The 17801-nt window shown below is 30.4% G+C and overlaps 1 protein-coding gene and 1 long non-coding RNA gene across 2 annotated transcripts in view; one reads left to right on the plus strand and one right to left on the minus strand.

Annotated features, from left to right (window-relative positions):
- LOC129611563 (uncharacterized) overlaps positions 1-841 on the plus strand; it is a 1541-nt gene extending 700 nt beyond the window's left edge. The window contains exon 2 of the mRNA XM_055524758.1: positions 1-841. This exon is cut by the window's left edge and continues 116 nt beyond it. Within this exon, the coding sequence (XP_055380733.1) occupies positions 1-841 (841 nt within the window).
- Positions 842-16269: 15428 nt separating this feature from the next.
- LOC129611552 (uncharacterized) lies at positions 16270-17565 on the minus strand. The gene is made up of 3 exons (XR_008697177.1): positions 17074-17565; positions 16441-17009; positions 16270-16381 (listed from the first exon to the last, which is right to left on the minus strand). It is a non-coding gene; the product is annotated as an uncharacterized LOC129611552 (long non-coding RNA).
- Positions 17566-17801: the final 236 nt, after the last annotated feature.

The raw sequence follows: 17801 nt of genomic DNA on the forward strand, positions 1-17801 counted from the left end.
AAGTACAAACATAAGCAATATACAAGAAATGTATAGACAAATATCGGACGAAACACTGGGAACAAGTGAAAACACAAGAAAAATATGGCTCTCAGACGATACTTGGTCGAAAATAGAACATAGAAGAAAATTACGAACAAAAATGCTCACACAGCAAACAGATGACCTAAAAGCAGAGTATAGAGAAGTTGCGAGAGAGGTCAAGAGATTCGCCAGAAGAGATAAGAGAAGATATTATAATTCGATAGCAACAGAAGCACAGTCAGCAGCCGAACAAAATAATATGCGCCTCCTATACAACAAGATCCGAACTCTAGCCAAGCATAGAACAAGACCCAGCCAGCCAATAAAAGACAGTAATGGTCAACTTCTGACTTCTGCCCAAGGACAAATGCAAAGATGGAAGGAACACTTCGAATATATGCCCTGCCCTATTAACCAAGCGCAACCAAATAATGAATCGGTGATAAGACCACCACCTCTCAGAATCAACCAGAACCCTCCACCAAAAAGAGAAATCATGGAAGCAATAGCAAAAATGAAGAAAAACAGAGCTGAAGGTCCCGATGGCATTCCTGCAGAGCTACTTCAAGCAGATCCTAACACAACATCAGATATTCTGCTTCCAATCCGTATGGAATTCTCTCACTATTCCGTATGGAATAGTGAGAGAATGCCCGATACTTGGAAACAAGGTATTATTGTAAAGCTTCCAAAAAAAGGGGTCCTTAGAGAGTGCAGTAATTGGAGAGGTATCACGATTCTCAATGTATTGAATAAAGTCCTAGCAAACATAATTCTGGGAAGAATAAGCTCAAAAATTGAAGAAAGTTTGCGATAGGAGCAAAGCGGATTCAGAAGGAAACGAGGGTGTATAGATCAATCAAACACCCTGCGATTGATTGTAGAACAATCGGCAGAATTCAACTCTCCATTATACATTGTATTCGTCGACTTCGAAAGGGCATTCGATATGCTGGACAGAGAAGCTATATGGAAAGCACTCGCAAATAAGGGGATTCCTGACAAATTAATCAAACTGATAAAGGAAATGTACAGCAATACAGACACCAGAGTACTACACAATGGAGTACTTAGCGACCCAGTAAGAATAGAAAGAGGTGTCAAACAGGGTTGCCCATTCAATGTCGTATTAGATGAAGTAATGAGGAAAACATTAGCGCCTATAAGAGGTGTACAATGGTCTCTTATTCATCGCCTAGAGGACCTTGATTACGCAGATGACATAGCCCTACTGTCTCATACTTTCGCAGACATGAGTTCGAAGCTGTCAAAACTCGGTGAACAAGCCGGAAACGTAGGTCTAAAGATCAACCAGGCAAAAACAAAGTCACTCCGAATCAATGCAGCTAATCAGGGCAGCTAATCAGGGCAGCTTTGTAGTCAACACAAGCTCAATAGAAGATGTCACTCACTTCAACTGCCTGGGTAGTGTCATTAGCACAAGTGGTGGGGCGGATGAAGACATCAAGAATAGAATTAAAATGGCAAGAATGGCATTTGAGCGACGCTGGAAGATCTGGAAGTCATCCCACTTGGCCAGATCAACAAAGTTGAGAATATTCAATAGCTGCGTCAAATCGGTCCTGCTATATGAGAGTGAAACCTGGCTCGTACGAAAAAACGACATGGAGAAACTACAAACAATGCTAAACAAATGCCTGTGAATCATCTACAACATAATAATAATAATAATTTTTTTTTTTTTTGTTCTACTAGGTGAAAAAATTTCGAAAGACTAAAAAGGTCAGCTCTATCTGCCTTTTTCACTTAAACTCTGAACGTATAAAACTGGTCCTACAGGCCAACTATTACCTCCGCGCTAACTTGGTTTTTTCTTACAGGAATTAAATACCTTCCATAAGGAAATTGGTATTTCGCGTTAAATCAAAAGGTTTTGTTCATTTAAGTCTTTTTGTCATAACGGCTTTGTCTAGCAGCCGAACTGCTTCCATATTTACATGTTGTCCTAGACGAGCCCTATACTTTGTAGCACAACTCCTAATTTCATCCACAACCAAAGGAATTCCTAAGTCCCTGTGGATATCAGAGTTACATATATACCATTGCGCATTTACCATGCCCCGTAGAACTTTTTTCTGGAAGATTTGAATTTTGTTAATGTGAGTCTTCTTGGCACAACCCCATAGTTGAATGCCATATAACCATATTGGTTTAATAATTTGGCTATAAATTAATATCTTGTTATCAATTGCCAAATGAACTTACGAGCTAGGAGCCAATAATTTTCTCCATATTTATTTTCTAACTCATTGTGTTTCTTCTATATATGCTCTTTCCACCTTAGTTTGACATTCTAAAGTCATTCCTACGTATTTTTCTGAGTAATAAGTTGCTACGTTCGCTCGTTCGTGGAATGCCTGTGCTACTTCTAGAAATATAGAAGAGGAGATTTTTTTATTTTCCAAGCTTTTTTCTATAATATTCGTTATACTCTGAACCGGGTCTGTTGTGCAGTGGTTTCTTCTAAATTCAAACTGATGGTTTTGTACGAGGCCTCTATATTCTGTTATTGCTTTAATCTGATTAATAGCAGTTTTTCAAAAAGCTTAGACAGTGAAATGGGCCTGTAATACCTTGTTTTCCTCAATTATTTCCGGGTTTGTACACCATAATTATTTCTGCGACTTTTCAGGCAAAAGGAACATACTCAAAATTTATAGCTGCGTTCATGATTTTCATCAAATGTTTCAATGCTTCGTCTGGTAGATTTCGCAGTACTTCCACAGTAATAAGATCAAAACCTGGCGATTTTTTCAACTTTAGGGAAATTACCTCTTCCGCAATTTCTTGCTTTAAGCTAGCTTCATTTGCGATAGACTATAGATAGGAGTTACAGCAACAACCTAGTTCTTGAACAGCTTTTCTCAGTTCCCTTCCACTAGTTGAGATGATTTCAGAACCCCAATCTGCATGTTTGGCAATATAGTCATCTCCTATTAGATATCTATGTTCATGTTTGTACAGGAGATCCTTAAAAGTATTTTTCTTAATGCCGCAATTTGGTGGACAGTATATAGCATCAACACTAAATTCCCGTTTAGTAGACTTAATTTTTATCACAATAAACTGAATTCCAACTGCTTCTATCTTGAATTCTTCATTATATTCTACACTTTCTTTTGTTAGTATTGCACTACTTCCTCTCGTGGCACCTTTTGCATTGCGGAATGGACAAAATAAATGATTTTGACCGAATGGTCAAAAGAAAACATAAAGAGCGGAAGTTTTATTGAAATATATTATCCATTTTCTTTTTTAGCACTTTTCCAAAAATTTTTTGAAAAAAAGTGCTTATTAGTTTCACTCTGTCCGTCCGTCCGTCCGTCCGTCCGTCCGTCCGTCCGTCCGTCCGTCCGTCCGTCCGTCCGTCCGTCTGTCCGTCCGTCCGTCCGTCCGTCCGTCCGTCCGTCCGTCCGTCCGTCTGTCCGTGTGTCTGTTTACAAAACTTCTACATTCTTAAAGATAGAAAGCTGAAATTTAATACGTACATAGATCTTTACTAGAAACTTATTTTCGTAGAACAAAATTTTTATTTATCTCCCCCCCTCTAGAAGTTATACCCCCCCAAAGCACTAAAAATGGCCTATTTTAACTATTTGTTGCAATGAAACCACAAGCATTTTTGAAATTTTGCAAACGCAGTAAGGCAGTGGCTTGCTTCCCCTATCGCGGTATATTATAGTTAAACTTTAGAAAAACAAAATGGCCGTTCAAATTTACCGTTATCTAAAGTCCTTTTTTTCCAAATTTTTGATGTCGTTTTTCTTCTAGACCCCAGCCTGTAGAAGCCTGAAATTTTAGGGGCTTTTAGACATTAACAAGTAGTTCATTTCGTTAGAAGAAAATTTTTTTCCATCTCCACCCCCTCTCAAGTTATGGCCTCTTGAAATTTGTAAAATTTGCATTTTTGACGCCTTATATTTCTGAAACCGCAAGTTTTTTCAAATTTCTATAAACGCAAAAAGTTAACGGTAAATTCTATGACATTAAAAAATATAATTATTTTTCTTAACTCAAACAATTAACCCTTAAAATCGAGGATTATGTTAACCCCTGTTTATATTAAATTTTGCTTTATTTCAAAGACTGCATAAATGGTTCATCCTAAATATATGCAATCCTAGAAATAGTTTCGTTTATAAATGAAAATAATTTTAATAGTGTGGTGGATATACATAGACTGTTTTTAAAAGCAGTATTTTCACCTGTTAAAGGGAAAAGTGCTACAATACAAACCATTGGTTTGACCCAACTTTATTTATTATAATTTTATTTACAGTATCTAAACCTTTGCTAAGGAGCTCATTTTTTATACCCTTGAACCCACACGATGGATGGAGGTTTCTAGCATAACTTGAACTGGCCTTGTCAGTTTATTCTCATGTGTGTGCCACTCCAATCTGGCCTTATTTATAGCTTTTGTTAACAATCTGTAATCATTTTCATTCTCCATATTTATTTATAATTGATCATTATTCATCATGTCGACCCAATCGTTTATTTTTTCTTCTTTTAACATTTTAACTATGTGGGAGTAGTTTTCAACGTTGCTCAATGTAACCATAGGAGGCTTGTGCTTCTTTGGATTTTCAGCCTTCATTTTAGGGGTAGTTTCATTATTTTTTTTATCTGTCTTCTCTGAATTTATTTCAAGAGGTTTTTCCATTTTTCGCTTCTTTGCGTAATTCTAATTTATGGTCCAGCCAGTTTCTGTAAGCAGCTCTTCCCCATTAGTTTCATATACAATAACTTCCGTTTTTGTTTTTCTTTTCTGTTTAAGCAGATTTTATATTATTTTTTAAATTTATAGTCTCCGCTTGTAATTTGCAATTTAATTTACAAAGACCTTCTAACTCGAATATTTTCGAGTCATGAGTATCCAATTTACTCTCCTGTATAAGATGCTATTTCATATTAACCTCTTGGGTTTTAATTTTTTTATCTTTTGCAAACTTATTGGACTTTTCGTCAGAGTTATCATTCTTAACTCATTTACCGGCAATCACCAATGGGGGTGATCCCATGACCCCCGATCTCTTTCCAAATGGGTAGCCGATCTACTATGCAATAAGTGGTCTCTCCCAGAATCCATGAGACCAACCTCCAAAGAACATAGAGTATACAATCCTTGTGTTTTGTTCATTGCATGTATTTTGTTTTATTTCAGAGCTTTCTTCTCCTAGTCTTTGAAAATAATTTCCTCGTGCAATGCAGCAGATTTAATTTCTGCCGTCTTTCAGGGATCAGTCATAAAACAGAGCACCGTTCATCGTGAGTCCGTCGCGTCTGGATTTCTGCTGAATTTTAGTGGACTTTTACCACAAGCATACCCTACTGCGGATATTTCATGGCCCAATCCGCCGTTAAAATAATAAAATTAATAATAACAAGTAAAAACGTTTCTGTCAGTATAAACCGATTGTATAGCAATTACTCAAACCTGTGAAACCAGTCTATAGAAACTTCACGGATATGTCTGACCTATAATTGGACACCCGACTGCCAAGTTTCATGAATCTGACTTTATAATTTTTCCAAATATTTAAAATTAGCTTTTGGAGTTGTATGGCAACTGTCAAGCAATTCCATTAAAACTTCACAAATATATCTGATCTACAATTGGAAATACAACTGCCGAGTTTCATGAATCTGACTTTATTATTTTTCAGACTTTATTATCTGACTTTATTATTTTGCTGTATGACAGCCACCCGAACCGGTGCAGCTACCCCATTAAAATTTTCAGAGCATGTGTAGAATGTATACAAACATGTATATAAAATTTTATATTAATTATACCTTTACTAGTTTTTGAAATATTTAAAATAAACTCTTTGAGTTGTATGGCAACCACTCGAACCCAAATCAATTGTCGGAATTAGTCCAATTACAATAGGGTTCGTCCTTGGCACAAAAGAAAAAACTTATCAAACTTTGGTGTTGATTACATTATTCGTTTTTGAGTTATCGTGCGATCGGACGGACGGACGGTTGGACATATCAAAATCGATGCAGAATTTTACTTTGAGCAGGAATATATATATATGTTTATACCGCAGATGGCTCCTTAAAGTAGTTACAAACTCCAAAGTTAATATACCCTTCACGAAGTGCAGGTTATAATAATAACAATTAAATGAGAAGTCCAAGAAAATTTTGAAAAAAGTGTTTATTAGTTTCACCCAGTACTTCCATCCGCTGTTTTTTCTTCTAGACCGCAAAGTTTAAGAGTCAATGTTTAGTACCTTCTCTCAATGCAGAAAGCTAACCGTAAATGCCAAGTCATTAAAAAAGGTAATTGTTTTTCTTAACTCACGCAATTAGCCTTTAAATTCGAGCATTAACTAAAGCCTTTTTAAATTTTTTTTTGCCTCATCCAAAATATATGCAATCCTTTTCATAGTTAGTTTATTATAATAGTATATGAATTAAAGTAATATTAATGAAGTAGCAGATACATAGATTGTTTTTAAAAGTAGTATTTTAACTTGTTGAAAGGAGAAAAGCTACATTACAAATCATTGGTTCGACCCAACTTTATCAAGCTAAAAAAGACGGCTTTCCATACTCTTCATTTAATGGATTAGTTCTTATCTGTTTTGCAGAAAATACGGTGTTACTTTTCGCTCTTGTTTTTAATTATTTTGCTGCATAATCTAATTTACCTCGATCTAGTTGTTTGATACATCTTCTATTTATAATTAGTATTAACGATGTTACTTGTATTAGAATAAAGTTGGGTCAAACCAACTTATTTTGTTTTATATTGTAGCACTTTATATTGTAGCACTCAAGTTTTATATTGTAGCACTTTTCCTTCAACAAATGAAAATAGTGCTTTTAATTAATATAGTCTATGTATGCCTACCACACTATTACAATTATTTTCATTCCTATACGAAACTATTTCTAGGATTGCATACATTTAGGATGAACGACTTATGCAGTATCAAATAAAGCAAAAATAAATTTAAAGAAGGGTTCACATGATGCTTGATTTTAAGAGTTAATTGTATCAGTTAAAAAAAAGAATTTACCGTTAGATTTTTGCGTTTAAAGAAATTTGAAAAAGCTTGTGATTTCGCAAATATAAGGTGGCAAACATTCAAATTTTACAAATTTTGTGAGATGATAACTTGAGAGGGGGTGGAGATGGGAAAAATTTTTTTCTAACGAAATAACTATTTATGAATATCGAAGAGTTGCTAAAACTTTAGACTCCTGTAACATACTTTGTAGAAGAAAAACAATTTTTGGCATCGAAAATTTGGAAAAAAATGGATTTTAGATAACGGTAAATTTTAACGGCCATTTTGTTTTTTTAAAGTTCAGAAATGGTATGCCGCGATAGAAGAAGCTAGCTACTATTTTTCAGCTTTTGCAAAATTTGAAAAATGTTTATGGCTTCTTTGCAATAAATAGTTAAAAAATGCCATTCTTTGGATTTTTGGGTGGAGCACGAGTAACTTTTACAGGAGGGGAGATAGGTGAAATTATTTGTTCTACGGAAAAAGGTTTCTAGTAAAGATCTATGTACGTATAAAATTTCAGCTTTTTATTTTCAAGGGTGTAAAAGTTTTGTAAACAGACACACGGACAGACGGACGGACAGAGTGAAACTAATAAGCACTTTTTTCAAAAATTTTTTACAAAAGTGCTAAAAATTACTAAGACAAGTATTTACGTGGATGAAAATAATCTGCAAAAAAATGAAATTCTTTTACAAATAGCTCGATTATGATCTGAATTCATTTGCAAATTGGTGTAAATTTAGATCCTACGAAAATGAATTACTATTATTTCAAATGAAAACTCTCAATAGTAAAAATTGGTGTTGATTTTTTGCTGACTATGAAAATTTCTTTTCAAGTAATTTTAAATATGATTAATTTCTTTGATTTATTTTAAAGTTTTCTATTGTGAAAAACAAAAACTTACTCGTAAGTACACAATAAAGGTTTTTTTTTATAAATAATCTTGTAAAGCATTTCACACAAGAGTAAAATTCACGACGCTACTGGAATAGTTGATGGAAAAATTATTGAATATAAAAATTCACTAACACCCCATGTGATTCTTTTTGATGTAATGTTGAAATAAAATTTGAATTTCACAATTAGCAGTACATATGAAACACACTTGTTTATAATTTATTTAATTGTTCTTTGTTTGTAGCAATTTTAAGATTAAGAATTGCTTTAATATCTAGGGAATCAGAATCATTTACTGAATCGTTCTCATTGCTAGTACTGATTTAGTGTGATTCAACTCTAATTTTATTTAAGCAATATAGGAGATTCTTTTTAATCGATTTCTGAATTAAGATATCAGTTCATTTACCGAAGCTCGTTTGAATTTAAAACTATAACGCTTTGTTACATTTTCAACTTTTTATTATAAATTTCAACTTTAATATTACTATATTATACCACTTCTAATTTCGTACGTTTACAGTTTTATCTTTCACAAAGTATTGAACTATCCTAAGTAACAATTTTTATCTCATAAGATTCTTGCAGAGCTATATTAAGAATTCTTCAAGAATATTACTCTTATAATATCAGTCTTGTAGAACACTAAAAGACCCTAATGAGAACTTTATAAGAGCAAAAGAGCGCAATTACTAGAGTTATTAATTCTTGTAATGAGAGTTACTCGTAGGCTCCCATTAAAAGAGTTTTTAAAGCATATAACTCTCATACTAGTTTTGGTATACGAAAATTCTCACAAGCCATTTATAATAGTGTTACTAGAAAGAAAAAGCAATACTTCATAGAATAAATATGTCGGTCTTACTTCGAACTTTATAAAAAATATATCTATTCCGCTCTTAATAATTTTTAATAAATTTTTTAACAAAAACGAAACAAAATATACATACGTTTACGTTTATGATATGTAATCAATAAATATTTCTATTCAAAAACTTAATATCATAAAATTATAAATATGGGAAATTAAAATAATTTTTTTGCCATTATTATAAATCAAAGAGTTCTGGCATTAATATTTTATTGATAAAAGTTGATATTATACTTCGAAACAAAGCAACGCCAACTAAAAATAATTAAAATTTAAAAAATTTTTATGCATATTTTTTAGGTAAATGATATCTCATTTCTTTTTTTTTACATAAATTTTAAAATTTACGAATTGTTAAACAAAAAATAAATATACTAAGGTGCATAAATTCCAACTAAAGCTTTATTATATTCAATAAACACTATAATTTTGTAGTTCATTAACTTTAATTTAATAATTACTTTACAATAAATATTTTTCAGACTTCTTTCCAAAAAAAAAGAATTCTCAGTGTCATTAGTGTTAAAATTTAGATAAGGAATAAAGTTGGGTCAAACCAATGGTTTGTATTGTAGCATTTTTCCCTTCAACAAGTGAAAATTCTGTTTTTAAATACAGTCTATGTATACCTATCACACTATTAAAATTTTTTTCATTCATATACAAGACTATTCTGGGATTGCATATATTTAGGATGACCGATTTATGCAGTATTTGAAATAGAGCAAAAATTAATATAAAGAGGGGTTAATATAATGCTCGATTTTAAGGTTTAAATGTGTGAGTTAAGAAAAATAATTATATTTTTTAATGTCATGGAATTTACCGTTAACTTTTTGCGTTTATAGACATTTGAAAAAGCTTGCGGTTTCGGAAATAAAGGGTGCCAAAAATTCAAATTTTACAAATTTCAAGGGGTGATAACTTGAGAGGGGGCGGAGATAGAAAAAAATTTTCTTCTAACGAAATGAATTATTTGTTAATGTCTAAAAGTTCCTAAAATTTCAAGCTTCTATAGACTGGGGTCTAGAAGAAAAACGATATCAAAAATTTGAAAAAAAAACGGATTTTATGTAACAGTAAATTTTAACGGCCATTTTGTTTTTTTAAAGTTCAAGTATAGTATACCACGGTAAGGAAAGCAAGCCCCTGCATTTTTGCGTTTGCAAAATTTCAAAAATGCATATGGTTTCTTTGCAACAAATAGTTAAAAAAGGCCATTTTTAGGGTTTCGGGGGGGTATACCTTCTAGAGGGGGGGAGATAGGTAAAAATTTTGTTCTACGGAAATAAGATTCTAGTAAAGATCTACGTACGCACAAAATTTCAGCTTTCTATCTTCAAGGGTGTAGAAGTTTTGTAAACAGACACACGGACGGACCGACAGAGTGAAACTAATAAGCACTTTTTTTCAAAAATATTTTGGAAAAGTGCTAAAAATGACAATACTAAAATGGCCGTAGTTTTGCTATGAGAGTAGCAGAATTTTTAATACTATAAGTGCTAAGTATTATTATAAGAACCTAAGTATTATTATAAGAAAATTAAGATTAAAAAAAACTATGAGAGTATTGGAGTGTGGTATGAGAGTTTTATGAGAGTTTTGGAAAATTTTTTAAAGTATTACTCTTGAAAATTGTTACTTGGGATATTGCGAAGTTCTAACGAAAATCTTTTAATTATTGCAGTCATCATAATAAATAGTTAATAAGTCACATTCAAAATTTTTTATAGAATGTTAATATCGTCATTAATCAATTTTAATATAATGATGAACATTGGTGATTTTAGAGGTTAGCCAAAAATTCCAAAAATTTAACACAACCGGTAACCCCAATGTAACAAACAATAGATCAAAACATTTGATTTGTCATATTTTTATTTTTATTATAGTTCAAGTTTTGTAAGAGTCAATTTTGTTCCATCTACAATTGTGTTAATCTTCTTTTTATTTACTAATAGGTTATTCATTAAAACAAAGTAGATGCCGATTTTAAAAATTTTATTAAATTAATTTATTAGAGCGATAAAGTTAGTAAATTATGTTAACAGAAAATTAACAATTTTTTAATAACTTAATGTAAGTGCACATATATAAAATATAAAAAATATTGTAAAAACATTATTGTCGTATTAAATTATTATTTTAACCTAGATGAAGGTTTGAAATTAAATCGAACATGTTGGAGAAAACCTGAAGAACGTACTTTTTTTGTCCTACACTGACTATACAGAAATTACAAATCTTTTTTAGCAATTTTCCAAAAATTTCGTTACTTCTTCGGACTTTTCCGTTCATGGACATGTTTACTGGAATTCTATATCCTTGAAGACAGAAAGCTAAAATTTCATCTGTATATAGATCATACAAGAAATTTATTTTTCTAGAAGAAAATTTTTACCTTTAAAATACATAGCTCCTGAAAATGCCATTTTTACCGCCCGCATTGCATACAATAAGGGAGATCATGTAATGGCAACATATTTTTCTTATCGATTTTTCGGTGGGAACGCATTTTTCCATAGTAGGGAAGCGTAAATAAACTATTTTTAGAGATGTGTCGGTGTGTGCACGTGTGTATCTCAAGTTCAGCTAAACCGATTTTCATTAAATTTTATATGTAAGTTTATTTTGGCTATGTCACAGATTGTTCAACTTTAGGGATATATCAAGCCTACGGAAATTTCTTTTTTTGGAGGCAAATTTCGAATTTTTCTGTATATAGAGAGAAATAATCAACCAATTTTCTTGAAATTTAACAATTGAATTAGTAGTATTAAAACAATGAATCTATAAATTTTTTGGAAAGATCAGAGACCGGAAACCAAACTGGGACCGGATTTTACATTTTTTATCATATCTGCGGAACGATTTAATAGAATTTCTCGAAATTTGATATTTGAATTCTGGTTGCTACGGAAACTAACAGCCGAGACTAACAGCCGGAATTCGGATGGCACAAAGCTTACTGACGTTCTAAAATTTAAGAGAAAGTATTTAAAAAGTATTTTAATAATCTTCTGTAACACTTTCACCTAACTGGACAGTACATATTGCGGTCGGTTATGTGCTGAACACATCAGATTTTTTAATTTTTTATTACAGCGAAATCGTAAGTATTATTCAGATTTTGCAAACACAGAAAAAGTAGTAACTGACTTCTTCTGCTGCAACATACCAAATCGGAACTAAAATAACAAAATGGCAGTTAAAATGTTATCTAGAAACCGTTTTTCCCGTTTTTGAAATTTTATTTTTGATATCGTTTTTCTTCTGGACCTCAAATTCTAGGAGCCTGAAATTTTAGCAGCTTTTAAACGTAAAAGCAAAATTTTTTCCACCTCCACCCTCTCTTATCTCCTCCTTGAATTTGTAAAATTTGAGTTTTTGACGCCTTATATTTCCAGAAATGCAAGAATATCCAAATATCTATAAATGCGGTAACGGTAAATACCATGCCATTAAAAAATATAATTATTTTTCTTAACTCAAGCAACTAACCCTTAAATTCGAGCATTATGTTAACTCCACTTTTAATTTTTTTCTTGTTTCATTGCAAAGATTGCATCCACTAAAACATTTTTGTACATGCAAATTAAAGTAATTTTAATAATGTAGTTACATAACTAAAAATTTTTTAAAAGCACTTATTTTCACTTGTTAAAGGGAAAAGTACTACATTATAAACCAACTTTAACTCAACTTTATTTTAATATTAAGCTAAAAAAGAACGACTTTCCATACACCTTTATTTAATGGATTAGTTCTTATCTGTTTTGCAGAAAATACCGTGTTACTTTTCGCTCTTGCTTTTAATTATTTTGCTGCATAATCTAATTTACCTCGAACTAGTTGTTTGGTGCATCTTCTATTTATAATTAGTATTAACGATGTTACTTGTATTAGAATAAATTTGGGTCAATGGTTTGTATTGTAGCACTTTTCGCTTCAACAAATGAAAATAGTGCTTTTAATATAGTCTATGTATGCCTACAACGCTATTAGAATTATTTTCATTCATATATGAAACTATTTCTAGGATTGCATACATTTAGGATGAACGACTTATGCAGTATCAAATAAAGCAAAAATAAATTTAAAGAAGGGTTCACATGATGCTTGATTTTAAGAGTTAATTGTATCAGTTAAAAAAAAGAATTTACCGTTAGATTTTTGCGTTTAAAGAAATTTGAAAAAGCTTGTGATTTCGCAAATATAAGGTGGCAAATATTCAAATTTTACAAATTTTGTAAGATGATAACTTGAGAGAGGGTGGAGATGGGAAAAATTTTTTTTCTAACGAAATAACTATTTATGAATATCGAAGAGTTGCTAAAACTTTAGACTCCTGTAACATACTTTGTAGAAGAAAAACAATTTTTGGCATCGAAAATTTGGAAAAAACGGATTTTAGATAACGGTAAATTTTAACGGCCATTTTGTTCTTTTAAAGTACAGAAATGGTATGCCGCGATAGAAGAAGCCAGCTACTATTTTTCAGCTTTTGCAAAATTTGAAAAATGTTTATGGCTTCTTTGCAATAAATAGTTAAAAAATGCCATTCTTTGGATTTTTGGGTGGAGCACGAGTAACTTTTACAGGAGGAAAGATAGGTGAAATTATTTGTTCTACGGAAAAAGGTTTCTAGTAAAGATCTATGTACGTATAAAATTTCAGCTTTTTATTTTCAAGGGTGTAAAAGTTTTGTAAACAGACACACGGACAGACGGACGGACAGAGTGAAACTAATAAGCACTTTTTTCAAAAATTTTTTACAAAAGTGCTAAAAATTACTAAGATAAGTATTTACGTGGATGAAAATAATCTGCAAAAATGAAATTCCTTTACAAATAGCTAGATTATGATCTGAATTCATTTGCAAATTGGTGTAAATTTAATTGATTAGGCCTTAATGCCACTAAATATTCTGTTGTCAGCTACACTCGTCGATCGTTATCCAAAATATCTTAGTATTTCTTGAATAAAGATAAACTTAAAAGAATTTTTTTGTATTACAAATTTACAAGTTTTATTTGACAATAAGTTAATATCCAGGTAACACTACAACATCGCAGCCATACTAATTCCGTCTCAGGTTTCGTTAAGCGTTATACAAAAAGCTTAACGATCCTTATGTCATAAAAATCTTGTTCTTAAATATGCTAGTAAATATATTAATAAATTGAAGACAGTTCAAGAAAACTCCTTCAAAACTTTCGGTGAGAAAATCTTATTATTCTTACATCCTCCGAAAATAAATTGCTATTATTTCAAATGAAAACTCTCAATAGTAAAAATTGGTGTTAATTTTTTGCTGACTATGAAAATTTTTTTTCAAGTAATTTTAAATATGATTAATTTCTTTGATTTATTTTAAAGTTTTCTATTGTGAAAACCAAAAAGTTACTCGTAAGTATACAATAAAGGTTTTTTTTTATAAATAATCTTGTAAAGCATTTCACACAAGAGTAAAATTCACGACGCTACTGGAATAGTTGTTGGAAAAATTATTGAATTCCATTATTCTTACGATAAAAAGCTAAAAAATGCTTTAAAAATTCACTAACTCCCCATGTGATTCTTTTTGATGTAATGTTGAAATAAAATTTGAATTTCACAATTAGCAGTACATATGAAACACATTTCTTTATAATTTATTTAATTGTTCTTTGTTTGTAGCAATTTTTAGAATAAGAATTGCTTTAATATTTAGAGAATCAGAATCATTTACTGAATTTTTGAATTAAGATATCAGTTCATATACCGAAGCTCGTTTGAATTTAAAACTATAACGCTTTATTACATTTTCAACTTTTTATTATAAATTTCAACTTTAATATTACTAAATTATACCACTTCTAATTTCGTACGTTTACAGTTTTATCTTTCACAAAGTATTGAACTATCCCAAGTAACAATTTTTATCTCATAAGATTCTTGTAGAGCTATATTAAGAATTTTTCAAGAATATTACTCTTATAATTTCAGTCGTGTAGAACACTAAAAGACCCTAATGAGATCTTTATAAGAGCAAAAGAGCGCAATTACTAGAGTTATTAATTCTTGTAATGAGAGTTACACGTAGGCTCCCATTAAAAGAGTTTTTAAAGCATATAACTCTCATACTAGTTTTGGTATACGAAAATTCTCACAAGCCATTTATAATAGTGTTACTAGAAAGAAAAAGCAATACTTTATAGAATAAATATGTCGGTCTTACTTCGAACTTTATAAAAAATATATCTATTCCGCTCTTAATAATTTTTAATAAATTTTTTAACAAAAACGAAACAAAATATACATACGTTTACGTATATGATATGTAATCAATAAATATTTCTATTCAAAAACTTAATATCATAAAATTATAAATATGGGAAATTAAAATAATTTTTTTGCCATTATTATAAATCAAAAAGTTCTCGCATTAAAATTTTATTGATAAAAGTTGATATTGTACTTAAAATAATTAAAATTTAAAAAATTTTTATGCATATTTTTTAGCCAAATGATATCTTATTTCTTTCTTTTACATAAATTTTAAAATTTAAGAATTGTTAAACAAAAAATAAATATACTAATGTGCATTAATTCCAACTAAAGCTTTATTGTATTCAATAAAAACTATAATTTTGAATTTCATTAACTTCAATTTAATAATTTCTGTACAATAAATATTTTTCAGACTTCTTTCCAAAAAAAAAAGAATTCTCAGTCTTATTAGTGTTAAAATTTAGATAAAGAAAAATGACTATACTAAAATGGCCGTAGGTTTGCTATGAGAATAGCAGAATTTTTAACACTATAAGTGCTAAGTATTATTATAAGAACCTAAGTATTATTATAAGAAAATTAAGATTAAAAAAAATTATGAGAGTATTGGAGTGTGGTATGAGAGTTTTATGAGAGATTTGGTAAATTTTTTAGGGTATTACTCTTGAAAATTGTTACTTGGGATATTGCGAAGTTCTAACGAAAATCTTTTAATTGTTGCAGTCATCATAATAAATAGTTAATAAGTCACATTCAAAAATTTTTATAGAATGTTAATATCGTCATTAATCAATTTTAATATAATGATGAACATTGGTTATATTAGAGGTTAGCCAAAAATTCCAAAAATTTAACACAAGCGGTAACCCCAATGTAACAAACAATAGATCAAAACATTTGATTTGTCATATTTTTATTTTTATTATAGTTCAAGTTTTGTAAGAGTCAGTTTTGATCCATCTACAACTGTGTTAACCTTCTTTTTATTTACTTATAGGTTATTTATTAAAACAAAGTAGACGTCGATTTTAAAAATTTTATTAAATTAATTTATTAGAGCGATAAAGTTAGTAAATTATGTTAACAGAAAATTAATAATTTTTTAATAACTTAATGAAGTGTACATATATAACATATAAAAAATATTGTAAAAAACATTATTGTCGTATTAAATTATTATTTTAGCCTAGATGAAGATTTGAAATTAAATCGAAAATGTTGGACATGTTTACTGAAATTCTATATCCTTGAAGACAGAAAGCTAAAATTTCATATGTATATAGATCATACAAGAAATTTATTTTTCTAGAAAATTTTTACCTTTAAAATTCATAGTTCCTGAAAATACCATTTTTACCGTCCGCATTGCATACAATAAGGGAGATCATGTAATGGCAACATATTTTTCTTATCGATTTTTCGGTGTGAACGCATTTCTCCACAGTAGGGAAGCGTAAATAAACTATTTTTAGAGATGTCTCGGTGTGTGCACGTGTATCTCAAGTTCAGCTAAACCGATTTTCATTAAATTTTATATGTAAGTTTATTTTGGCTATTGTCACAGATCAACTTTTGGGATATATCAAGCCTACGGAAATGACTTTTTTTGCGGGCCAATTTCGAATCTTTCTGTATATAGAGAGAAATAATCAACCAGTTTTCTTGAAATTTAATATTTGAATTAGGAGTATTAAAACAATGAATGTATAAACTTTTTGGAAACATCAGAGACCGGAAACCAAACTGGGCCGGATTTTACGTTTTTTATCATATCTGCGGAACCAGTTAATATAATTTCTTGAAATTTGATATTTGAACTCTGGTTGCTACGGAAACTAATAGCCGAGACTCACAGTCGGAATTCGGATGGCACAAAGCTTACTGACGTTCTAAAATTTAAGAGAAAGTATTTAAAAAGTATTTTTATAATCTTCTGTAACACTTTCACCTAACTGGACAGTACATATTGCGGTCGGTTATGTGCTGAACACATCAGATTTTTTAATTATTTATTACAGCGAAATCGTAAGTATTATTCAGATTTGGCAAACACAGAAAATGTAGTAACTGACTTCTTCTGCTGCAGCATACCAAATCGGAACTTTAAAATAACAAAATGGCAGTTAAAATGTTATCTAGAAACCGTTTTCCCCGTTTTTGAAATTTTATTTTTGATATCGTTTTTCTTCTGGACCTCAAATTCTAGGATCCTGAAATTTTAGCAGCTTTTAAACATAAAAGCAAAATTTTTTCCACCTCCACCCTCTCTTATCACCTCCTTGAATTTGTAAAATTTGAGTTTTTGACGCCTTATATTTCCAAAAATGCAAGAATATCCAAATATCTATAAATGCGGAAACGGTAAATACCATGCCATTAAAAAATATAATTATTTTTCTTAACTCAAGCAACTAACCCTTAAATTCGAGCATTATGTTAACTCCACTTTTAATTTTTTTCTTGTTTCATTGCAAAGATTGCATTCACTAAAACATTTTTGTACATGCAAATTAAAGTAATTTTAATAATGTAGTTACATAACCAAAAAAATTTTAAAAGCAATATTTTCACTTGTTAAAAGTAGTATATTATAAACCATTAGTTTAACTCAACTTTATTTTAATATTAAATACTTCACTATTCAACTCAACAATTGTATTATGAACGCTTTCGTTTTTATA

This window comes from Condylostylus longicornis, unplaced genomic scaffold (assembly GCF_029603195.1).
Source record: "Condylostylus longicornis isolate FDR11 unplaced genomic scaffold, ASM2960319v2 ptg000052l, whole genome shotgun sequence".
In the NCBI taxonomy this organism is placed as follows: Eukaryota; Metazoa; Arthropoda; class Insecta; order Diptera; family Dolichopodidae; genus Condylostylus; species Condylostylus longicornis.